A 26641-nucleotide genomic window follows, 5' to 3' on the forward strand; every position below is an offset into this window, starting at 1 on the left:
AGCACAAAAATATTAGTTAAAAACAAAACAGGATATATTTGAGTCTATCTGGTCTGGGCAACTAACTGAACTTCTCTAAAATTCTTTTTTCGTCTGTAAGATGATGATCGTAATTGAAGAAATGCATGTGAAGTACATGGCACAGTGGATGGCACATAAGATATTTTCAATAAACTGCAGCTATTGTTATTATTTCTTATATTTACCATTACATATACTATTGTTTTGAGCAGCACATCAAATTACCTGAGACTCAGCAAAAGCTAATTTGTCAAGTCCATTTGTATATCGTTGTTTTGCTTTCATGACTGCTTGTTGCTTCTGAGTCAAAAGTTGTCGAAATGAGGCAATCAATTCAAGATAAGAAGTAGCAGTAACATAGTTATGTCGTCCTAACTCCTGCAAGAACCTAAAAAAGAGAGGCAGATTACATATCTTACTGCAAGTAATGAAGTTTCACAGAAGAGGGGGTAAATTCAATATAATATTATAAAAGATTAAAGCTTAATTTCCATTCAGAAGCTGCTGAATACTTGGCAAACTTTACAAAACTCTAGAATTCTACATATAACCATATCCTAATTTTCTGGTTTGCAAAATAGCATTGAATTTAAAAAAGTACAAATCAACAAATGTGTCTAGATACATGCAAGAAAGATACATGCCCTTTTACGTATTCCATACTTTGCACAAGTAAGTCACTTGTTAGCTGAATGAAATAAAGCCACAATTACAAGACTACTACTCAGGCAGACAGAAGCAATAGAAGCAATGATGTTTCACGGTAAGTACGTGGGCTAGAGCCCCCTGCTTGGTGACGCTGTCCAAATTAACCATGCTGGCTGGATATATGATCCTGGACAGGCAATGTATCATAAACACTTTGGCTTATGCACCTTTGAAATAAGGATCACAGAGATTATATAGGTGAAACAGACAATTTATGGATATCCACAGCCCATCAATCAGCTCCCCTTCTCTGAGAACTGCCATCTAATGCTCCAGCAGCAATGTTGCCCAACCCATAGCTAATTGGACCAGGGGTAGGCAGCGGACACCAAAAAGGCTAAGCACATTTTATTTTCTGGCAATATGGAATAGGGAGCTAGATATAGCTAGTTAATCTCTACTTATAGCTGGAACTTCAAGCAGTAAACTTGAGAGCTGAGAGGCAGCCAGTTTCCTCCATGTGCATTGGAAAGTAAAAAAGTCACTCTACAAATAGAAAGAAGAAAGCAGATGCCCAGAGAGAAGCAATTATGAAAACATAGAAAAAGCATCTCTGTGTTTCTGATGGCTTTCTAACTCCTGCTTCCAGTCACTTATGAGATCCAACTGTATTCTTTCCTTTAAGTTTTGTTAGACATCCCTGTATCTCTATAGTAAATCCTCCATTTCGTTACAGCTAGATTAAGTGGCTTTCTATAACTTACATGCTGAGTCTTAACCAATTAAATGATCAGAAAGATTTAGAAGACATAGAAATCATATTAAAATTTGACTTTTCACAAAAAGACGCCATCATCATTTTAAACTTTATTTATACCAACCTTTCTGAAAGATTCATAATGGAGGTATGAAAGTGTTTACAGACTGGAACTATCTCTCGTCGTTCAAGCTCAGTTAGCTCCAACGTTTCTAAGAATTTCACAGCTACAAGTTCAAGAGCATCTTCAGGCCATGGCTAAAAATAAGAAAAAAGAAAAACTTATGAAATTTAAGATAAGTGGTCCCCCTCCAACTACATAAGTATATTCCCATGGGAGCAGAATAGAGGGTTAAACTTAAAATCTAAATGGGGAAAATGGAATTGGGGGGACTGAGATCACAAATTAATTATGAAAGACCTAATAAATATTTTTATATACTAAAATTAAAAATGAAGACAACGTAATATAAAGGAAGGATCAATGATATTTTACAATTTCAAAGATATACTGCTTTCCCAACTCTTCCACTAGGACGTAAATTACGCATCTCAAATTTAGCATGACGATGGCAGAGGTTGCTAGTCATCCACCCAATATCTATTAGCTCCTTCTTCCTTAACACTCTAAATTTATTCTGGGTAGCACTATGCCCAGCTGAGAGACTACATTTCCTAAACTGTCTTGCAATTCCAAGTGGCTGATGACATACAAGTAGCAATTGGGTGGGAGTTCAGAGTAGGCTCTTTAAGAGGGTTACAGAGAGCTGATATGTATCCTTTATGCCCCACCCTCATTCTTCTACTTCCTGCCTGGAACACAGATGTGGAATTTGGAGTTCCACCAGCCATGATGGACCGTAATGTGATTTTGAGGATGGAAACCACATGCTAAGGATAATAAAGCAGAAAGAAAGAAACTGGAATCTTGGTGTTGTTCAAAGAAAAAAACTGGAATCTTGGTGTTGTTGTTAAGCCACAAACTCCAGGATGCTTACCTTCAAATTTTTTCTATGTGAGAGGAAAATATGCTGTGTATTTAGTTTGGATTTCTGTTGTTAACAATCAATCACAATTCCTAATTGTTATAATGTTCAAGCTGAACTTTTGATTCTCTTCCCCACAAATCTGTTTCTTATCCAGACTACCTTAATACCCCCATCAGTAAAAATGGTTTTTTGCACATAATGCCAGTGTATGCATATGTATTAACAAATTATATTTGTGTGGAATTATTGTATTCATATATTTCTAAATCTTAAAAGAGGCTTCTAAAGATTATTGAGATCAGCAAAATTCTATAAAATGCTCAATTAAGTATCATATGACTTTACAGATCATTAAGAACATTAAAAAGGCTTGTCTTTGAATTCTGGTTGTTTTGTTTTTAATTACCTGATAATCATGATAATTTACTCTAAGTAACAGTTAGAATATTTAAGGCTAGAGTTACATAACACCAGTCTTACTATGTCTTCAAACAAATATCCAGAAGGAGGATATTTCCAGGACTGTTTAATTTAGAAGCTCAACCATGTCATCAGGGATCTAGGATTTTCCCATCTCTTTGCTCCACCATTTCCAGTGTACTTTATGTCATCCTTGGCTTGTCTCATCGTGGTGACCAAATGACTGCTGAAACTATGGGTATCACATCCTCAAGTAACAAGGTTGAAAGACAGAGAAGGCCCTTTTCCTATCATTGGATTTGTTATTGTGAAGAAAACTTGTCCCCAAAGCTTCCCAGCAGACCTTACCCTAGGACCCATTAGCAAAGACTAGGTCAAGCATAGACTCTTGCATAAACCAAGCACTAGCAAGAGGAAAGACAGCACCATTGTTGACTGAAATCAACCATGAATCAACCCCTGTGGCACATGGCTACATAGAGGGTGATTTTCTAAACAATATCAGAATCTATTAGCATGGACAGAGGGAGTAGAGAATGGCTATCAGATAGTGTGATCGTTAAGTTCATCATCTTGGCCAGTTTATGTGTCTAGTTGTTTGGTCAAGTTGTTTGTAGCTGTGAGGCTATTTTGTGGAGTTATATCATCAGTAAGCTGATTGCATCTGTGGCTGATTACATCTACAATCAACTGAGGAGATTGCCTTCAGCAGAGAGAGAAGTCTCATCCAGTCAGTTGAAGGCTTTAAAAGGAGAAGTGATGATTACAGCAGTCAGAAGAGAGAACGTCCATCTCTACTCTAGCCAGCCAGCTTCTCCTGGGGAATTCATCAAAAACCTTCATTGGAGTTTCCAGCTTGTGGCCTGCCTGTGGAATCTGGACTTGCCCATCCACACAGTCATGTGATACAATTCTTATAAAAATCTCATAATATTTACATATATCTCCTGCCGGTTCTGTCTCCCTAAAGAGCCCTGATAATACAGGTAAGTAACCAATAGTATCTCTCATGTCATCATAAGCTAATACTGCAGACATAATATGTCCTGGGGATAGGATTTATTGTTTACACAGTTGATGTAAATCCATATTCCAAATAGCCTTCAATTTTTTTTTTTACTAACTTATCAGATCTTGTCAAATAGTCATTGTTTTTACCTGATAATATAGCTGACAAAGAGCTCAAGCTAGCTCAGACTAGTTTATGCTATTCTCTTACTGTCTGTCCCTTCAATTCCTGCATTATTCCTTCAATTTTCAGTTCACTGCAAGAACCCCTTAGGGTATTCTGCTGCTGCCTATGACACATGACCATGTGACATACAAACAGAGGAAGAACGTCAGTGTCAATGCATATGAAATATTTTTTTTAGAAACAATCCAATAATTACTTATCTTCTGAATAGTTTTGGCACCCCTGGTAAATGTACACCCTACTTGGAGACTAGGGATCTATCCAAAAAGTGCCTCTCTCAATGTGTAATAAATAGTGGTTTACACTCACTTCCTGAGTTTCATAGGCCCAGCCCCAAACAATGCTATCACCCCTCTGACATGGGCTCTCTCTCTCCAATGTTTCACTGTAAGAACTATTTCTTTTTGTTATCCATTCACTCTCCCTTATCCTTTTTAAAACTTCCAATTTCCTCTTTTTCTAATATTCTCAAACAGATAAAGACTTATAATAGAATTGAAAGAATCATGGTTATGAAAAAGGTATCCAGAAGTAGAATTGTAGGTACAAGATTTCAAAAAGAACTTATGGTTGGGCAGGGTCTTTGCTGTTGTTGCGTTTTGGTTTTTTTTTGTTTTTTTTTTTTTTTTTTTTTTTGGCTATTTAATGGAAGCAATATTAAGATATGGTTACATAAAGCAAAATAGTTTCACACCAAACTTTTATTACAGTTTAAACACTAAAACATTCACTAGCTGAAATATATGTGTAATACTCACAGAGGGCAAAACTTGTTTTTCAAATATATAATTGATAGAGGCAAAAGAGTAAAACAAATTAGTATCCGAAATTATTTTTAAAAGAAATTATCCAGAGTCAATCTATATCCCACATTCTATTGTGCATAAAACAATTAAGTAGGCACCATGAGCTCCTGTTCTCAAGAGTATGAATACCTGAAGGTCTTACAGAGGCAGTGACAATTTGCCTGAAGGTTAAGTGAGGTGGTGACCTTAATCATTTGCTGCTGGCATAACTGAAATTGTTGACCAATTAGTCTTATAGTTTTGCCCCACTGCAATTTATCCATCCCACAGCCTTCAAGTGGTTTTTCCCTAAAATATTTGATTAGCTAAAAGTATGTTAATGCCCCCACCATGTCTCTGGGATAAATTCAAATTCCTAGGTATATCTACAAATCCCTTTATAACTTGGCACCTATCCAATGCTCCAACTATCTCCTGTCAACCTCATTGCCAGTCAGCTATACCAAACTATTTCCACTTGTCCAAATGAGCTATGTGTTCTCTACCCTTCTGCCTTTACACATACTTTCCCCTCTACATAACTAATCCACTTTCATACTTCGAGAGTCACTATTTTCATATGTATACTCTTTGCATGCTAAAATTATGGCTCTTTTATATAACTGTGACTGCTGACTTGCTGATTGTTTTCTCGTTCTCCTAGACTAGAATGTGAGCTCCTTGTGGGGATCATGTCTTATCAGTCCCTAGTGCCAAAAAGTATGCCTGTTATTATTGTAAGTGATCATGAAACAGTTGCTGAATATATATTAATGGAGATTAAATAAGATTTCAGTTAACTTCCCAACAGAGTTTAAAAAAAAAAATTACAAACCTGAAACAGTCAATGGTGCATGTGTGCAGCAATTGATGAGGGATGGAAATGTCCTCAAACGGTTCCGAAAAGCATCTCCAATGGGGCTAAAGGCCACTACGACATGAAGATTATCTTTGCAGCGGTTCACGAAGAAAGCAAACAGGGCTAAGGGACTGAGTTCATCGTGTTTATTGCCAGCATGGGCTATGGGGCGAACACCCTAAGGTAAATGGGAAAATAAAAGCCTAGTAAATAAAAATAAACTGATAGATTAGTGGATAATGAAGTCTTAAGGAGTTTTTATTATTCCCCTTGTAAATATCTTTTAAAATGTTTTATATCAATATAATGGCTTTAATATAGTTTGCACTTAGAGACCTCTTACAACTCTAAAATTCTATAATTTTAAAGCAAATATCTGCCAAGAATTTACTCCAAAAAGATATTTACAAAAAGTTCACCAAGATATACTTACAGGAATACAATTCAACATTTCTTTTGTTCAACTTTTTTATTTCTAGTGTTAAATTACATTTTCTAAATATTTTTATAAAGAAATGAAAAATGGCACAAACTGCTGTTTGCTACAAAGTTGTACACCATAAAGTAAAATCCAACCAAGTGAATTTATCCATGTTTCCCCCTAATCGAATGTGGCTTTTAGATGTTTTCCTAAATACTTTGTTCTAATTCATTTATACAGATCAGGGAAAACTGGTTTATAATGAGTTGTTTTCATCTTTAAAATTACATTCTATTTACTGACCCTCCTTTCCAGCAAATCCAGTGTGAAATTAACAATGATGTAATGTACCATTTCAGGGGACCAAAGCAATCATAACCTTAATTTCCCAAATTTCAATTTCAAATTTCTGCTTACATAAACAAAAAGACTCAAACAGCCCAAAATTTCACAGTTAGCAGGAAGGAAAATGAATGAGATGAAGATTATTTAACTACAGTTTTATTATTTATGCTTTTCCCCCAAGCTACAGGCACTTTTTAGACTGACGTTGAACATACACAACTACAGAGTTTAGATATTTTTCAGGCATGTAATTACACGAAAAATAAATAACTTTCAAGCTCTTTCCTGGTTGAATTGGCTCTTAAATATTTTCAGGAGAGGGGAATCCCAAGGATTTTTTGTTCTTTAAGTAACTGGCACGTATAAATGAACTGTTACATGTTTAATTAAATCTTGAAACCTAAAGAATTTTTTTCCTGAAAGTGCAATGTAGATATGCGTGACCATTACTGTTTGTATAGTGAAAAGATGGAATTGTAAAGACAGATTCAATTTCTTGTAAGTGTACAGTTGTAAGCTAATCTAAATGGAAAAACAAAACAAAAAACTTGACACTGACAGTCGATTAAAAGAAAAAAGAACCAATCAAGAAAAATGTTGAAGAACAAGAATATCTCATCGTAAAAAGGAGAAAAGTCTTATCCAACACAAAAAAATGAAAACTACAGATTTGAAAAACCCTCATTTGTCCTTGTCTTAAAATACAAACAAACAAAAAAATAGTGGAAGGAGGAAGTCAAGACTACTTAGAATCGAGGCACGTCTATGTAAAAATGGAACAGAGTACAATGATTTCACCTTGTAAAGGAAATGACTGAAATGAAATTTCACAAGTCTTCATGTCTATAATAAAATATATTAATGTGAAAAAATCAATGCACATAAAAGAATGTTCTTGTTCATGGGAATTGTATATGTGAATTACATTGCTTGTTCAAGGATGTGTGCAGCTTGCTCTCAGGTTCAGAAGACAGAGTAATAGATGATGGATGATCGATAGGGAGAAAGGGAGGAAGGGAGGGAGGGAGGGAAAGAAAGAAATGGTGGTGTGACAGGATGTTAAAGTTCATGGATCAGGTATCAGGGGAGGGGGGTCGGGGTATGCTGGAGTTCTGTGTATGGGTTTTGTATTGTTTTTGCAACTGTTGCTGTAAGTTTGAATTTATTTCAAAATAAAATAAAAAAAAATCAATGCACAATTATAAAGAAATACAGAGTCTGGATTGTTCCTCTTAGGTTTATAATAGACTACCAAACCTTATTAATGCATTTACTTCTACAAACCTGTGCTGTTTAGCAGTATATGCTATATACAAGTACGTATATACATACTGGTATTTTACCATGAGAATCATTATGTCTCATCTCAAACTAATGCTATGTCCTCCACCCACACTTACATATTTTATTTTCATCATAAGAAACTTCAGACTTTTCTAAGTGGTACATTTTAGAAAGCTTTGAAAGAGTTTTTAATCAACATATAACATAAAAAAGATTTTTAAATGAAATCTTTTTAGTGCTGTGGCATGATGGGTTTAACAGGTGAAGCATAAATACAGTAATTAGAGTATACTGTTTAATTCACAGCTATAGGAAAATGATTGATTTTTAAAATATAGCCAACATGAGACTATGTAGTTATGAGTAGCAAAATAACAGAAAACAGTGAATGAACTAAATAAGATGATTTTTCAGCAGTGGCCATTCATATTTTGCTTTTAGGAACCTGAAAGAAATTGTCTTTTTTAAGTTTCAAACATTCTGGTAATTCTAGTTGCTTCTTAGCTTCCTCAATATCACCTTGAATTTCTGAAATAAGTGACTCTAAAGAATCAAAGTTCTTTTCTGATTTGAGGTAGCCAGCAATGGCCACATTGAGCATTTCCCCATAGAAATCCTCTGTGAAGGTATGCATAATGTGAGTTTCCATGGATTTTTTCTTTTTCTTGTAGCATGGGTTCCATCCTATGCTCATTACCATCTTATGGATAACTCCACTTCCCACACTGGCCCAACCATAATAAATGCCAGTGGATATATCAGCTGGAAGATTATTTGTTATTTGTTCAGGAAACTTAGCACTGGGAATGCCCAGCTCTTGGAGCATGACCGAAGCCCCCCACCACCTGGCTGTGGCAGAAGTAGGGCAGGTGTCTCATGACACCACCCGTTTGCTGTGTGGGGTCCGCCCTGCCTGCGTGTCTGGGGGGGGTCACCATCTAGGCAGTGCCCAGACCCTCCCAGACAACAGAGGACACAGGATGGAGCTCGGCCAGTCCGCAGGTGCATAACGGCCAATTGGCTCGGATGTTGGGAAAGGCGGGTCCCTCTCGCTGCTGATGTAACAGATCAGCATTATTTTAAGAGAAAAAATGGAAATAATGCGTGTCCATCAGTAAGGACTGGTTTAAAACATTATAAAACATTCCATATGTTGGAATTTTACACAGCTGTTAAAAATAATGAGGCACACTCTATGTACGTAATATGGGAAGCTTGGCAAGATAAAATAAGTAAAAAAATGTTGTATAACCAGTAGGTGTAATATGATCCTCTTTGTTAAATTGAAAATACATATAGATACGTATGTTGAGCACATAGATATACCTTTATATGGAAGCAATCACATAGCACAGTTAATAGTGGTTACTTTTCATAACATGGACTTTAAGGAGAGGGTGGAAAGAAGGCTTTCATTTTTCACTTTGGATATTCTATTTTGTTGTTTATATAAATCTTTTTTAAAAATTTGTATGCTCTTTTACTATTTGAATTCTCTAACTTTATTGTTATAACATTTGTATATTTTTTTAAATGTTAATAGGGATAATGGCAGTGAGATTAGGGGTCATTTTTAAATTTCTTTCTTTGTGTATCTCTGTATGTATATCGTATCAGGCAAAATAGCACTGCAGCTAAACTTCTGGAGTGTGAGTCCCTGCTTGCTACTTACTACCTGTGTGACCTTGGGGCAATTTACTTCACTTAGTTTCCTCATCTTTAAAATGGGGAAAAGAGTACCTACATCAGAGGGTTGTTGAAAGATCAAATTACTTATTTTGTGTGAACACTTATTTTGTGTGCCACATAGGTAAGTGCTCAATACCTGTTACCTTTTATTTTAAATCCTACCTTCCTCCTTGTTAACAGTACAAATAGCTTCAGAGTCTATATATATTCATATTGAGTCATCTCTCTGATGAATATAAATATATAAAATATTTTTTCAATAGTAAATATAGGGAGTAGTCACAATGACCATATAATTTCAGTTGTTACTGTGATTAATTTGTTTCTAAGAGAATTCCCTACTATAGCTATGTTCTGGTAGATGTGATAGCTACATTAATGAGAAACTGTAAATTGACTTTCTAAATACGTATATTCTGGCAGTAGGTCTCAAATTATGATCATTGTGATCATTGTGAGTTCATGGAGTTATGTTTAGGTGGTCATAGTATTAAGTTTGAGATAAGAGTGGTAGACTCAAATAGAGAAAGTCAAAAGATGGCCAGGATGATAGCATAAATATAGGAGTTATTTACATAGAAACAATTGTTGAAGCTTCTAGAGTAGATGAGCTGAGTTGCCTGTGGGTAAAAATAATATAGATATACATTATATGTACATACAGTATATTATATATAACATATATATTAAACACATACACAAGTTTCTTTGGGAGTAGGACAAATTCTCGAGTGAAAGAGAAGATAGTTACTGAAGGAATAAACAAGGATATAGGAAACAAACTCAGAGAAATGTCATGGCAGTGAAGGGAAAGCAGAGTTTAAAAGAAGGAATGATGAATTATGTCAAACATGAACAAGAATTAAAAAAAAAAAAAGAAGAGAAAGAAACTGAGAACAGATCACCAAATGCGGTAAATACGAAGTCACTACCATATCTGAGAAAGACATTCCAGTAATTTAATTTAATACCTGTTAGATTTTATTTTAAATCCTACCTTCCTCCTTGTTAAGAGCACAAATAGCTTCAGAGCCAATATATATTGATATTGAGTCATCTTTCTGATGAATATAAATATAAAAAATATTTTTCAATAGTAAATATAGGGAGTAGTCACAATGACCATATAATTTCAGTTGTTACTGTGATAAATTATCAGTTATCAAGAGTGATAAAATCAGGAGTAAAATCTTTGTCAGAGTGATAAAAATGCCAAGTCCAGGGCAGTGGTCTCGAAAATGGGAGGATTGTGTGATGAGTGTAAAAAGAAAGTAACAGAACTTCTTTTCTTTTATATTTTAAAAAAGCAGTATAAAGCAAGAAGAAACAGGGATGCATTTCAGTACCCTGAGTTGTGACATGGCTATTTCCTTGTGCACAAATTAATATGGTATTCCTAGACCTGGGTGGGATGTGAAAGAATAAAGTCCTGAAAGCCACTGTTGGATCATACCATAAAATAGAGATAGTGAAGCAATGGAAAAGTTTAGTAGCAAAGTGATGGGGAAAAAAAAATAAGACAACAGCTAAAGTGAGCAGTAAAGCCAAGCAAAGTTTAGGAAATAATATTTCCAAAACTGAGTATTCCTTGGGTGGGAGTAGAGGGATGCCTATGGACTGGGAGAAATCACCATTCTCCAGCAGCTTTGGCCACATCACTGACATCTCCAAATTAAACCAGAAAAGTTGGAGTCATTTTTTTTCTTTCCTCCTTCCCCACCCTTAGTAATATACCATGGACTGAGGGCTTTTAAAGTGCTTTTTTCATTTGATTCTGGGACCTAACAACAACTCTTCGCAAGAACTATTATCTGTACTCCCATTCGACAAAAGAGAAAAATGGTGTGCTAAACTATCAGGGTGAATCCATTTCACTCCAGATGCTATGGCTGAAGGCTGGGAATGAAGCATCCAGGCGTGAGTGATATTTTCTGTGTATAAAAGTCGTTATGGACACAAGAAAGGGGGAAATTACCAGCAAAGGTCTGGGATAGGAAGTACTTAAAATGGGGATTGAAGGACAGGACATCTGACAATGATGACCCCTTCACAATTGTTATTTTTTTTTTGTCAACCAAATCACAAAGCATGTCTCTCAGATGTATCAGAACTGCAAAACAAGTAAGTTTAAATAAAGGTTTTTGATAAAAGCTATGTTTTCCCATATCAATATAGCCCCAAGGCATGATTTTAAAATCTCTAATCACTCCATGAAACATACTAAATAAGATCAAACAGATGAAACAAACTGACATCATTACAATGAAAGGAATTGTAAAATAAAAATTGTCTCATGACTAAGGTAGGAGCAATTTAAAATTCACTAAAACATAATGTAGTAAAATAGTATACTTAAAAATTTTAAATATCAAAATCATCTTCACAAGCCATATTTATCCTCAAGAAAGTTTCAAGAAAATTTCTGTGCTGGAGCAGCACTCCTTAAACAGAATTTTACCTCCATCACTTCTTGTTTTTCATCTGCTGCAAAAATGTTAGGCACTTCTCCAGTGTTGAGTACACTGTCAATGTCCTCCAGAAAAGCTTCTTCTTTAATCTGAGTGTCAGTGATTAGAAAGACTGTCTTCTGGCCCCTCATGCCCGCATTCTTTAAGAGAACCTTAAAGATACAAATGTACTTATAAGCAGAATGTGATGGATATCTGTTGTTTTGCTTTCCCTCCCTTTTCTCTTGTTTTGGTAAGACCACCTTGATTTTAGGGTAGCATCTCTCCCCACCTCTGGTGGGTCTGTCAATCAAGGGGCTCCATCTTTTCCTTCCCACTGGTGGGCACATGACCCCAACTGGTCAGTTCCCCTAAGTCCCTAGACACAGTCTTTGATCCCAGGAAGAGGGGCCTGGCAAGGCCCCATCATAGTCTTACTTTCAGGGATTCAGATGGACTTGAAAACAGAAAGGATTCCTGTCTTTCTGAGACATAGGATATAAAGGCCAGTAATATAGTACCGCCAGGGGCCATCTGTATGCCTGTGGAGAATGAAGCCAAATAGAGGAGAATAGAGCCAGGAGATGGAAAGGGTAATTACTTAGGACATAATTTGAGCCCATAAATTCAGCCATGTCAAAAGTTTCTCTACTACTGGACTCTTCAGTCATGTCAACCAATAACTCTTTCTTTGGTTTAACAAGTTGGAACTGGTTTTTTCGTCAATCACTACCAAACAGTCCCAACTAACATACAGATATGAACTCAGTGGTGTACTGGAGCTGGCTTGTACCAGTTCATTAGAACCAAAAGTTCCTAAAATTTCAGGAACTAGTGTACAAGTTGTTAAACACAGTCAACACTGAAAATTAAATTATATGAATTTACAATTAAATAAATTACATTAAAAACAAAGGTACCAGATACTCAAAACTTATCACTTCCTAATTATTTTATTTACTATTATTTATGCTCTGGAAGTTATTTACATGTCTTGTATCTCTACAGTAAAATACCATGTAACGGTAGTCTAAAGCACACCTCTTCCCAACTCGGTGTTCAGCGACGTCACATTGGTAGCTAAAAATCAGCCATGGTAGAATTATTTACACCAAAGAAATATGCAAATGCTATAAATCAGAATGTTTTACCCTCCAGAGAGGTGGTTGATAAACATTTTCCAGCATACCACTGAATAAAATCCATAGTAAAATAGCATTAAAACTTATGCAAATGATTTTTTATAAAATTCTATCTCTATTGTAAAGTCACGTATTTAAAATAATTAAATATTCAATCTAATATTTTCATTCAATAAAATAAATGCTGAATTTTTAAATTGTAACAACCTATACCTTTTTTTAATTAAGCCTAAAAAATTTTTTTTTTAATTAGAGCAGTTGTAGGTTTACAGAAAAATCATGCAGAAAGCACAAAGTTTCCATTTACCCTCCCACAACATTTTTAACACAAGGGGGAAAACAAAACAAACTACAATGCAATATAATTAACTATTCGTCAGGCAATAACATGATTTATTACAAAATACTAATGCACCATCATTAGAGATGTGTGGGCTGGTAATGGGACACAATTTTAAAATCCAGGCTTCCTTCCTGTTGGTGTGTCTCTGGGACTCTGTGTAGAACTTCATTAGGCAATAACGTCAAAGGTCTAAATAGGAGGCCTTTGACGAATATGAGGTCGGGGCCAAATGTTCCTTCCTGTCCCTGCCTGTGACAGTCCCTGCCTGGCCCTGCCTGTCACCAGCTTAGGGACCCTGGACAGGCTCCTTAGCTCCTCTTACCATCAGAGTCTCAGTTTGTAAAATGCCTCAACAACCTATACCATTTTACATTAAAGCTATCTACCAATAGGTAGACTATTGTGTTCCCAGAAATAATTTTCCATCATCCAAGTGAGGGAAGCAGATTTTTTTTAAAGCAGCATTATATCTAATCACATCAGATTTACAGTTATTAACATTATATCAAAATACAACAGAAAATGTAAGTAAACAGATTTAACTCATTGCCAAAAGCATCAGTATATTTAAAAGCCATATTCGAACATACTATGTGGAAAACTGGTTAAAAATAGGAAAGGAGAAGAGAATTAACCATTTCAAAACACTAATTATATGCTGAGCATATTGCATACATTATATATTGAATCATAATAACCTGTGAAACAGATGGTATCACCCAAATTTTACAAATTAAGAAACTAAAATACAGAAAGATTAAGTAATATACCTAAGATAATATAGCTAACAGGTCATGCAAAGCAGGAATCAAAACTGAGTCTGACCTCAAAGTCCATGTTCTTTCTACTATAGTACACTGCTTTCTAACTCTATTATTTCATTTGGGAGTAAATGCATCAAAAATTTTCCTTTAAAGCATAAGCAGAAACAGAAACAATATAAATTTAATTTTTCCTTCCATGTCTGGGCAGACCTCTCAGTTATCAGCTTGGATTCTACCATTCCCACCAGCAAGTGGTCAAGAAAAGCCCATTTCTCTATGTTAACTTTTAGATGTGGAAATTTAGGATGTGAGAGTCAGTAAAAGTGAAAGAAGTCTAGAATTATCACATCCTCCTTTTTTTCACTTTGGGTCATCTCTCTCCTGGGTCCTGCAGAGCTCTAGGTACATGAAGATGAGCTCCCAGGTATGTACTCCAGTGTTTTATTGGTTATGAGAAAGCAATAGAGCTCCAAAGAAGCCATTAAGATTTGACAATATTGACAACATTAATGACATCATCATCATCCTTATCATGAGGTTCATACTTAACAGTTGCTAGAAAACATAAATTTATCTGAAATAAGGCTTCCCTGAACTAAGAGTCAGCATGGATGATTGCAGTGTAGAAATTAAGACTTGAGGTAGAAAAAACCCTTCCTATGTTTTGCATAACTTTGCTCAGCCTCAGCTTCCTCATCAGTAAAACATGGAGTTAACAAAACCTACCACATTGGATTGTTGGACCTGTAGAAAGAGATCATACATGTAAAGCAGTTAGGTCAGTGCTCAGCACACATAGTAGGTACTCTATGGATGGTATTATAATCATCACAAATTGTATTCAGTATACACCTATCCAGGCTGGCTCCCCGTTCACAGATAAAAGAATGCACTGATATTATTTTACACACTACGTTTCTTCATAATTTTACCTTCAAATCCTCTCTCCACTCATTCATACCATAGCTCTTAGAAATTTCTGGCTGGAAAATCTGCATTTTTGCCATGGATGTAGCCAGACGAGTTAAAGACTGACGACCACTTCCTCCAAATCCAACAAGCAAAGCATTTCCACCAGACTGCTTTAGAATTCGACATATTCGTGATAAATGTTCCAACACATACCTACCACAAAATAATGATCTTATTATATATGACACATAACTACTGTTCCACTTTCCTAGAAGCATGTGAATGTGCTGTCTCATCTGTTACTACCCTAACCGTAAAGACCTTGCCATCAAAAAGTGTGAGTTTTCAAAAGCAAGTTACAATTGGATTATTTGATAAAAAGGAAAAGTAATTAAAGTACAAATTCAGGAAATGCAAGAACCAAAATTATATAAATAAAATTTTATATAATATAATTTGAATATATTTACTATAATAAAAAATTTTATATTATATAAAAAGAAAAATTAACTGCTTATACTGGCAGTATATTATTGATTTTATTAAATAAATTTCTTAATCTCTTAATATTAGGATTTCTATGTGGGAAATAGAAAATTACAGTTATTTACAAAATCACAAATTCAGAAAAGACACTCAGCCTCGCTAGTAATTAGGGAAATTAAAATTAAAACCACTAGATACCATTCTGCTCTCCTTAGACTGGCAAAACTTACAAAGTCTGACAATCCTGAGTGATGTTGAGGGTGAAGAACAATGGAAGCTCTTAAAAACTAATCATTTTGAAGATACTTTGGCAAAACTTAGAAAAGTTGAAGATGCTTATATAACATGACACAGTAATTTCACTCCCAGGAATATACCCTAGTTCTCTACAGTTGTCTCCCATATTTGTGCTCAATGAAACATGAACATGAATGTTTATAATATTTTTTATAACAGCAAAAACTAGAAGTTACTTAAAAGTCTGTCTTAGAAGAATGGCTACACCGTGGTATAATTATACAATGGAATACTATATGGTAGTATAAGTTCAGTTTTTATGAATCTCACAATTTGGAACAAACCACCTTCCAGAAGAATATATACGGCATGACATGCAGTTTTAAACCATGCAAAATTATACTGTGCACATATGTTTAAAAACACGCACATTGGAGAAATTAAGATGGTGGCTAGGTGAGACAGGGCAAAAAAACACCTCCATGAAAAACAATAGATAAAAACCAGAAAGTGACCCAGAATTCTGGTTACAGCGATGCTACAGCTGGATGAGGTCTCCTAGTACCACAGGGGCCGTACACTTGGTGAAACTGGGAGTCTGCATTCTGAAATGAGTGAGTAAGCTGGCTGGAAGACCTGCAGTCGCGCGGTGGTCTGGGGAAGCCAGGGGTTGGCTTTTGGAGACCGACTGGCTCTTTTAAAAAAAAAAAAAAAGGGAAAAACCCTGGAGCGGCTGCAGTTGCTATAGTGGGAACCATGCAGTAAAACACAGCAAGAGGGGGCTGGGCCAGCCTCTTGCTGTCTGGCCTGGAAGATAGGCTGCTGCAGGTACCCTCAGGGCCGGGGGAACGGAGGGGAGAGCCAGAAGCAGAAAGAAACCCTGCAACTAGCAGCTGGCTCCCCGGAGGGCTGGATAAACTCCTGCCCAGGGCCGTGCCCACAGCCCAGAGCCCTGTCAGTTGTCCCGGAGCTGGGAAGGAGGAACTGTGCGAGGAGGGGGGTGTTGAGACACCCTGTTCGGCCATCTTTCCATCAGACTGAGAGCGCCCCTGCACGGCCCGGCAGCCTAGGGCTTCCCTTGAGGGACGGTGCGCACTGGTGACGTAGCACGGCATTCCCTCAGCAGAGGTCCTGGAGGATCATGGCTGGGGGGGGGACCTGCTCGGAGAACCCAGGGACAGTACGCCAAGTCCAGTGGTTTGTGGGACAGCGAGAGAGAGGGTCTGGGGGAATGAAATGAAATGAAGGCTTAGACTTCTGTGGCGGCCTTGAATCTCCAGGAACCTGGGGGATTTGAATATTAAAGCTGCCCTTCCTCCCTGGCCACCTGGACACACGCCCCACATTCAGGGCGGACGGCTCCAGCAACACACCCAAACTGAGTTCTCCAACTGAACCCCACAAGAATCATTTCCCCATACACCGTGGGGACAAAGTGGAGAACTGACTTGAGGGGTATAGGTGACTCACAGACGCCATCTATTGGTTAGTTAGAGAAAGTGTATGCCACCAAACTATGTTTCTGAAAAATTAGATTGGTATCTTTTTTTTACAACTTGAAAGAACCCTATCAAGCAAAGCAAATGCCAAGAGGCCAAAAACAACAGAAAATCTTAATGCATATGATAAAACCAGACGATATGGAGAATTCAACTCCAACCACACAAATCAAGATATCAGAAGAGACACAGTACCTGGCAAAATTAATCAAAGAACTACAATCGAGGAATGAAAACATGGCAAAGGATTTAAAGGATATCAAGAAGACCGTGGCCCAGGACATAAGTGACATAAAGAAGACCCTAGAAGAGTATATAGAAGACATTGCAAGAGTAAATAAAAAAATAGAAGATCTTATGGAAATAAAAGAAACTGTTGGCCAAATTAAAAAGACTCTGGATACTCATAATACAAGATTAGAGGAAGCTGAACAACATCTCAGTGTCCTAGAAGTCCACAGAACAGAACACGAAAGAACAAAAGAAAGAATGGGGAAAAAAATAAAATCAAAATGGATCTCAGGGATATGATAGATAAAATAAAATGTCCAAACTTAAGACTCATTGGTGTCCCAGAAGGGGAAGAGAAGGGTAAAGGTCTAGAAAGAGTATTCAAAGAAATTGTTGGGGAAAACTTCCCAAACCTTCTACACAATATAAATACACAAAGCATAAATGCCCAGTGAACTCCAAATAGAATAAATCCAAATAAACCCACTCCAAGACATATTCTGATCAGACACTCAAATACTGAATAGAAGGAGCAAGTTCTGAAAGCAGCAAGAGAAAAGCAATTCACCACATACAAAGGAAATAACATAAGACTAAGTTGTGACTACTCAGCGGCCACTATGGAGGTGAGAAGGCAGTGGCATGACATATTTAAAATTCTGAGAGAGAAAAATTTCCAACCAAGAATACTTTATCCAGCAAAACTCTCCTTCAAATTTGAGGGAGAGCTTAAATTTTTCACAGACAAACAAATGCTGAGAGAGTTTGCCAATAAAAGACCTGCCCTACTTCAGATACTAAAGGGAGCCCTACCAACAGAGAAACAAAGAAAGGAGAAAGAGATATAGAGAATTTTAACAGACATACATAGTACCTTACATCGCAAATCACCAGGACACTCATTTTTCTCTAGTGATCATGGATCTTTCTCCAGAAGGGACCATAAGCTGGGACATTAAACAAGCCTCAAGAAAGTAAAAAAAAAATTTTTTGAATATACTCAAAGCACATTCTCCAACCACAATGGAATACAAATAGAAGTCAATAATTTTTGAACTGTAACTCCACTATTTACTTCCTACATTATATAAAATACACAAACTCGAATGACAAATCAGTGGTTTTGAACTCAATGTAAAATATTTAATTTTAGACAACTAAATAAAGGTGGGGGAATGGAGGAGTACAGGAACATAGTTTATGTGTCCTATTGAAGTGAAGGTGGTATCAAAGAAAAACAAGATTGTTATGGATTTAAGAGGTTAATTTTAAGCCCCACAGTAAACACAAAGAAATTATCAGAGAATATAACCATAGAGATGAAAAGTAGAGTTTGGGTTAAGCGAAATGGGGGAAGGGGCAATGGGGAGATAAGAAATGAGTGTAGGGTTGCTGTTTGAGGTGAAGGGAGATTTCTAGTAATGGATGGTGGGAAAGAGCATTACAACATTCTAAATGTGACTAATCCCACTAATGGAAGGCTAGGGAGGGGGTGGAATGGGAAGATTTAGGCTCTATATGTTTCCACAACTGAAAAAAAAAAAAAAAAAAAAAAGACAGTCTAAATAGATGACAACTGAATGCCAAGGATGAACTTGGATGGGATTGGAGGATGGAGGACAGGAGGCTCAAAGGGACACAGCTGAGACACAAGGAAAAGGAAATATAGAATGTAAGCTTTGTATCATTGTTGAGTCTCTTGTACTTCTTAGCTGCGCTTAATGGGATTGCATAAAAGAATGCTCTTGTTCATGGGAAGCGTATACGTGAATTACAGTGTATGTTCAAGGATGTGTGCAACTAGCTCTCATATGTTCAGAAGACAGAGCAACAGATGATGGATGATAGGGAGGGAGGGAAAGAAATAGTGATGTGACAGCATGTTAAAGTTGGTGGATTGAGCTATCGGGGGAGGTGGGTCAGGGTATGATGGAATTCTGTGTATGAGGTTAGTATTGTTTTTGCAACTGTTCATATAACTTTAAATTTATTTAAAAAAAAAATGCACATATGTAATAGAAGTCCAAAGAAACACAGGTTTTGTTTTATTTCTGAAGGGTATGATGAGGGATACACCGAGGGAGGGTTGGCTATACTGGGGGCCTCAAATGAATTGCTAATGTTTAATTTATTTATGTTTAATGTCTTAAGCTGGGTGATGGGACAAGGATATTCACTGTATTTTTTTTATATCTTTGTGAATGTTGTAAATATTTGATAATAAAATTTTACAAATAGCAAATGAGTGTCAATGCTAAATGTAGGTACCTAAAAATGACAAGATTCATTCTTGTTTTGTGAGTTTGATTATATTCATCTAAGCATTGGTCCACAACATTACTAAAATGATGAATATTTGGAATTTCAATATAAACTCTGTCATCTCCTTCAAGATCAGGATTCATGTAGTCGCCAAACATGAGATTTCTTAAGTCCTCTTCAGTCATCTATAGAATGGAAATCGGCAAATTAAAAAAACTTAAAATCATCTCCAAAATAAATTTAAGAAAATACTATACAAAATTTTGTTTCATCCATGTTATGGGAGTGAATTATTTTGAAAAGTTTAATGGTCTGATTATTAATTAATTATTTTAAACACTACAAGAGTAAATAATATTGTATTATAAAATTAATACCTTAGACTATATCACAAAATAGAAAATTTTAAAAGGTAAGAGCTTTTTTCCTATCATGTAAGGCTTTGTTTTGTTTTGCTTTTTCATAGGCTGGAGACGTTATTATGGGCAACTCCCATTTATTGAGTGGCTACTAAGGGATAGTCACCAATTTAAGCACTTTACATCAATTATGTCATTTAATACCCTAGCACATAAGCCTTCATTATTTCAATAACTTCTGTGTTACATAAATAGTTCCTTCTGAAGGCAAATCTTCTCAAAAATACCTATCTAAGACTAAAGTTAAAACAATATGATCATTAAGAAGCAATAACATTTTTAAATTTAAATAGATTGTAACAATTCATACTATCGTACTGGTTTAACTTAATATATTTTTAATCATTAAATGGACTCACTGGTGCATTCCCTTTCCTCAAGTGTGAAAAGATACCATCAAATGATTCTTTAAAATGGTCCTTTATAACAGTTTTGATTAATCTGAACAACCAGCTTCGGTCATCATCATTAATGAGGCGATCATAAAACACCCGGAGAACCTCATGCACAAACAGACGGATCATTGTGTGCTTGTTCTCGACAGCATCTCTTTCTATGAGTAAGCAACCCCGGATAACACGTGAAAAATCACGCAAGTTGAAAGTATAATGAGACTTGGTAGGAGTAGGCAAGAGATTTTCCATGGATTGTTTATATATCTGAATATGAAAAAAGCATCAAAGTAAAAATAAAAATGTTTATAATCAGCAAAGGCATGTAAAAAATAGTATATTAAATATTTATCCCATCAGATCATATAGGCTTGGAAAATTGTATAGTAGTAAGCCTAGCACGACATTTATCTGTTTATTTTGGTTTATAGCACTCAATCAGGCATTATGAAGCTGAGGGAACTTATTATTATTTGATTCCATCCAAGCCCAAGACGTGATGAAATTATTTCTCAATTATTCAAAAGTATATAAACTGGAGTTAGTTAACAAGAACGTCAGCAGAAAGTGTAATCAGATAACTCATCCTGACCCATTCCAAATTAAGGATGAAACAATTTCTTTCTGACCACCATTGATATCAAAACAAATCAATTTGTTCTCTGTTCCTTTCTCTCATTCTTTCTCTCTCTATTCTTCCTTCTATCTTAATTGGCTATAAAATGGAAACGAAGCATATTTTTACAATATGCTGAATCTACCAAAGCAAGTTTAATATTCTCTTTAAGGCAGGCAAATTAAATCTTCTATTTTAAATCTTTTATCCTGAAAAAAAAATAAATTCAAACTAAATTAATTGCTTATTTTTGTGTGTTCTGTGATTCATGTCCCTCCTTCTACCTCCATACATAGTAGGTCTATAATTCTTGAAAGAAAGAAAAAGAAGGATCCTTTCTGCATCCTATTATACCTGACCAATTCTAAACCCTTCCCCCTTTCCAGGAGATGCCTGAAATATAAACATCAGATTTTATAAATAGAAGCATTTCTCTATTTCAGAACAAATACAATAATCAGAATATATCTTTGCTCATAGTTTCTCTACTTTAACAACACAAATTTTCCACTGACACAAAGGGAGAAGAACTTTAGAGAGATACAATGTTCTTGGAAACAGATAGAATGACTCTGGGAGCTTTTTGCTTCTGGGTGCAGTGATCCTGAAGTGAACCCCATTTGATGAAGTCTCCAGAAAACATGGTTCAATGACATTATCACTGACTTACCATTACATACATTTTTCTCTTTTACAATTAGTGATGAGGCTGGCTTTGGCCTCTGCACAAAGGCAGATAGCACACCCTGAGTAAGTATGAGCTGCTCTTTGACCACGCTGACAGTCATGTTTTCTGTTCCCACCCTTGTGTTTCCTTATTATTTTATTCTGTCACTGCTACTCTGAAAGTATATGGTCTGGCTATGTATTCATAAGTTGCTTAAGTTTTGTTTGTTTGTTTGTTTGTTTGAAGACAAACATGAAGAGGGAAAAGGGAAAATTAAATACCACAGTAGGAATCTAACAATTAGGGAAACATCTATGATGTGGGAGATACTGGTTCTGGATGGTTTCTGTTAAACAACCTTGTGAAATCCCATTATAGTAATTAAAGAATTGAGCCTCTGGAAGGTCAAATTACTTGCTTAAGGTCATATAGCTAGAAAGTGACAGCCCAGGCTCAGACCCAGTTAGACTCCCTAATTTCTAACTTTATGATCTTCCTGTTCTCAGGTGTTCTGAACAGCATCTCTGACACTGATGACCAAAGTAGATGGCTAAGGGAAATACTGGTTTAAAAACAGTAAGAACCAAGTGAGGGAAATACGCAATACTAAAACATTTCATACAGCATTATTTGCCTACCTCCATAGTCCCACTGACAATTTGGTTCCCAGCTATAAAGTACTCTGGAGGAAATTCACGAGTCCTAAGGTAGAATGCTACAATTGATGAGAAGATACGGATCATAGTTTCATCGCTAAAGGAGTTAATACTGCAGATGTTGAAATGTCGGATAAAACGGGGAGTGACTGGATTTCTTCCACCACCTGCAGGGCCCATGGCAGCAATCAGCTGTATATCAACCAAGGTGATTTTACTTGTGTCCTTAAGGTCATACCTTGAAAGCATATAAAAATTTCAAAGCAATCAATTATAAAGTCAATAAGATGTAATTAAATACAGATTTCCCTAGGAATTTAATCCAATTTTGTCTTCTCTAAAAGGAATAGTTTCAGATAATGCTTGGAGTAGGAGAAATTTAAAAAAACAAAAACAACAAGAAAAAACAGCACTGTATTTCTCCTTTCAGTGATTCGGATTCCCTTGCCCAGATTCTTGTTATGTAGAATGTCCCTTCCTTTTTATTTTTCCTTTCTTTCTTCCTGTTATTCCTTCCAATGATGAATGACTCCTCACTTCTCCTACTCTTATTCCAAATCCAGAAGCATGAATGAGTGACCAATTCTGTTTGTAGCTGATTCTAGATAAGGTGACTTATGTGCCATTTTGGCTACAACAATTCTGGTTTGTGCTTGTTATCCTGGAGTAATTATTAATAACACCCCCTTTTATTCCAAGTGAACAGTAAATTATATAGTCACCCTAGTTACAGAAAAGTCCTGATTTTCTTTGTCTCATCTTATCTTCAGAGCAAATAAGGATGTCTAAGTAATCTATAAATTTTGTTTTATAGGAAAGGACTGTTAGGGAATAACAAAGCATCAAAGACATTTTAATCAGAAAGAGATATCTAGATGGCACAGTTCAGTTAGAATCACTCAGAGTGAAAATGTGGCTATTTCCAACAGGCCATTAAGTCCTTAAATATTGAAGCTCTTGCAAAAAAAAAAGGAGGGGTAGGGGATGGAAATCTACAGAGTCAGTCCTTAGTCTAATAGCACACTAAAAAGTAGGGAAATATGACTTAGTTTTGGGAAACAACCCTAATAACCACCAAGTAAATTATAAGGAACATCCACACAACTAAGTAGTATTAAAAGCCAACAAAATGAATGATAGACAAATATGCACTAATATGGATTGATATGCAAGATAAACATTTAAGTAAAAAGTTGCAAAGCAGTAAGTACCTTGGAAGAGTGGTACTTTGAAAGATGTAATCTGTAAATTATTTCAATAATTGAAGATAGTGGTTGAAAAGGAAAGAATTTACTACATTATTAAATGAATACATTTCCAATACTGAATTAATTCATCCCAGCTACCTAACTCACATATTCAGAGGAAAAAATGATATAAAAAATGTATAGGAAAGTCTGGACAACCATTTTCTCCCCTAAATAGCTTTAAAAAATATTATACTTTACTTTAAGAAACTACAATAGAAAATGAGAGCAAAATATGACCTCAGCATGGCTTAAGACATCAATTAAATAGTTACCAATTCCCACAGTCAAAAAATTGTCGTAATAATTCAATAGGAGGTTGAGCTCCATATTTCTCCAATGCAGGCATATTCATATCATCTATAAAAATTATACACTTCTTTCCCATAGGTGGTCCAAAAACTCCTTTGCGTCTTTTATCCAATCTAGCCATAATAATGTTCTAAAATACAATATAAAGAAGAAATGTAAAGAAGAAAGTGGTATATTTATCCATAAATGAATTATGAATTTACAGTGCTTATGTTAAATCAGTATTAATAAGAAAGACCTATGCTGCCACAGTCTGTGGGATTTTTATCAGTAACAGTTACCATTTGCTTAATTTATCAATTATTGACTTAAGATAAAAAGCTATACTTAACACCACAAAAAAAAGGAATTTAAAAGTCTATGTAAGGAAATAACGTCAGCAGCATGATATGTGTGTTTGTGTAATTATTTATATTTACATCATATTTAAGGTGATGCTAAACTACTAAACTTCATATTCTACATCATTCAAAAAGCATTTATTGAAATCCTACCAGCTGCTCATAATTGTTACATCTGTGTGCGTGTGTGTGTGTGTGTGTGTGTATTTACATTGTATAACACATTTCTATATTACTTTTCTCAGGTACCCCCACATATCTACTAACTTTAAGTTAATATTTAAAAGCACCACCTTTGCATCCTTAAGCAACTTTTTATAGCTGACATAAGTTTTGAGAGCTTTCTTGTTTCTGGTATTTTTAGAACTCACTTGTCCATTGCAAAAATGAACACCAAAATTATTGCTTTCATTCCAACAAAGCTCCATAAGAAGGAAGTTCTAAATGTGTAATATTTTGAAGTTAAGGGTATTCTATAGGCTTAAAACAACCAAATGAGCCTCACTGGTCAGGAGAGAATAAACAGGCATAATTTAGGAATGGATGGCAAAAGTGATGATTCAAAAAGGTCTCATGCAATACTCTCATCTTGGCACATTTGGGGGTCAAGGTTGGAATGCACAGGCCCATGGTATCTGTCACAGGTTACACAATAGCCCATGATTTAAAAAGATCTTTCACTGACAAAGCTGCAGTACACCACAAATATCTCTAATGACCAGGACCATCTAGGAAAGTCTAGAAAGAGCAATTAAATTTACCAATTTTTCAAGTTCTCACTCTCTCTAAATCTTTTGTCATTAAAACTTAGTTTTAAAACTTGCTTTAATCTTTCAAAACAAAAGTTTTTAACATTTTATTTAAATTCACAGATTTACACAGCTGCTCACTTAATATACAATTTTAAACACTTCTCAAAACAAAAAAATTAATAATTATAGAGCCATGTTTGGCTTGAAACTAACCTGAACCTGATTGGCACTGGTCCGTGCAGAGAAATTGACATAAAAAGGAAGTACCGGTCCTTTTCCAAGTTATTCATGAGTTTATCCTTCACATACACTGATTTTCCTGTACCCGTTGGACCCACAAAAAGCAGCGGCCTTGATGAAAACAATGGACATATCATTCAAAACAGAAAAATGATCAGAATACATTTCTACTACAAGAAGCTGGAGTAGCTGAAAACTTAAATAATGATCAAGTCATCTTTATCTAAAAACTCACATTTTTATACGTAATTATTATTTGGTGAAAGTAATGATTGGCACACATTTTTGCATATTGTGACAGAGACTTTAAGAGTTATAAACTATTATTTCAATATAACGTTGCTGTATGACGTTGCTGTATGACATGCTTAACATTTCAGGAAAAGGAAGCCAAAGTTTGTCTCCTCAGAAAAGTGATATATTTGTACTTTTACTTAGGGGTATGGGCATGGGGATGGCAGTGAGGAAAAAAATAACCAGATGTGACAGTAAGATAGGTTTTAGGGTGTTTCACAATTATCTCAATAGCATAAAGTTTTGTGTAAGAAATTGAAAGATAGCGAATTCTAAAGTTAATGATTCTGTATACCTGTTTAATAGCATTTTAGAATCGAGTCAAAGTTGCTAACAAAATACATGTCTAAAAGCAAGCACTAAAGAATTCCCCCATTCAGTGGGGCCTCCAACAGGGTTTCTAATCCTTAAATGATTATGATCAATTTTAAAGGAGAAAAAACCTCATTGGTTTATGTTCACAGAACCCTGGGATATCTGTTTGAGATATGCACCAAAAATTAAATGCTGTCGGTTTACATGATAACTTGGCACTAGACAATACATTAACACAAATACAAAGACTAGCACTGAAATTGAGTAGCAATATTCAGTTATAAGGGGTCATCTAATTGGTCCAAATTATGCTAAGATTAATTTTTTTAAGTATCATTGAAGTACAAACACATAATTAAAATTCTTTTAGAACTAAGTGACCCCTGAGAATTCACCTATGGATCCCAGTCTGAGTTACACTTACCTTAGGAAAAGGTATTTATTAAAAATAAGTTTAACAAATATTAGTGCTCTTAACTTGGAGTCCATGGACCAACAGAGGAGATTCTTAGATAAAATTCAGAAATTAAAGCACAACTACAGCTAAAATTTATTCAATATTTTAATAAATACATTTCAATATGGGATTTCCTTTGTAATTCTATGTATTTATACATTTAAAAGCATTATGCTGACAAAGGGCTAATGGCACAA

General features: G+C 35.5%; 1 protein-coding gene across 1 annotated transcript in view; it reads right to left on the minus strand.

Annotated features, from left to right (window-relative positions):
* The window catches only part of DNAH12 (dynein axonemal heavy chain 12), a 304653-nt gene that overhangs the window by 101960 nt on the left and 176052 nt on the right, over positions 1–26641 (minus strand). The window contains 11 exon segments of the mRNA XM_037798810.1: positions 247–409; positions 1551–1684; positions 5658–5852; positions 11872–12033; positions 15042–15234; positions 19743–19921; positions 20515–20814; positions 22469–22724; positions 24009–24175; positions 25352–25401; positions 25404–25489. Of these exon segments, the coding sequence (XP_037654738.1) occupies positions 247–409; positions 1551–1684; positions 5658–5852; positions 11872–12033; positions 15042–15234; positions 19743–19921; positions 20515–20814; positions 22469–22724; positions 24009–24175; positions 25352–25401; positions 25404–25489 (1885 nt within the window).

Source organism: Choloepus didactylus, chromosome 1 (genome assembly GCF_015220235.1).
Source record: "Choloepus didactylus isolate mChoDid1 chromosome 1, mChoDid1.pri, whole genome shotgun sequence".
In the NCBI taxonomy this organism is placed as follows: Eukaryota; Metazoa; Chordata; class Mammalia; order Pilosa; family Megalonychidae; genus Choloepus; species Choloepus didactylus.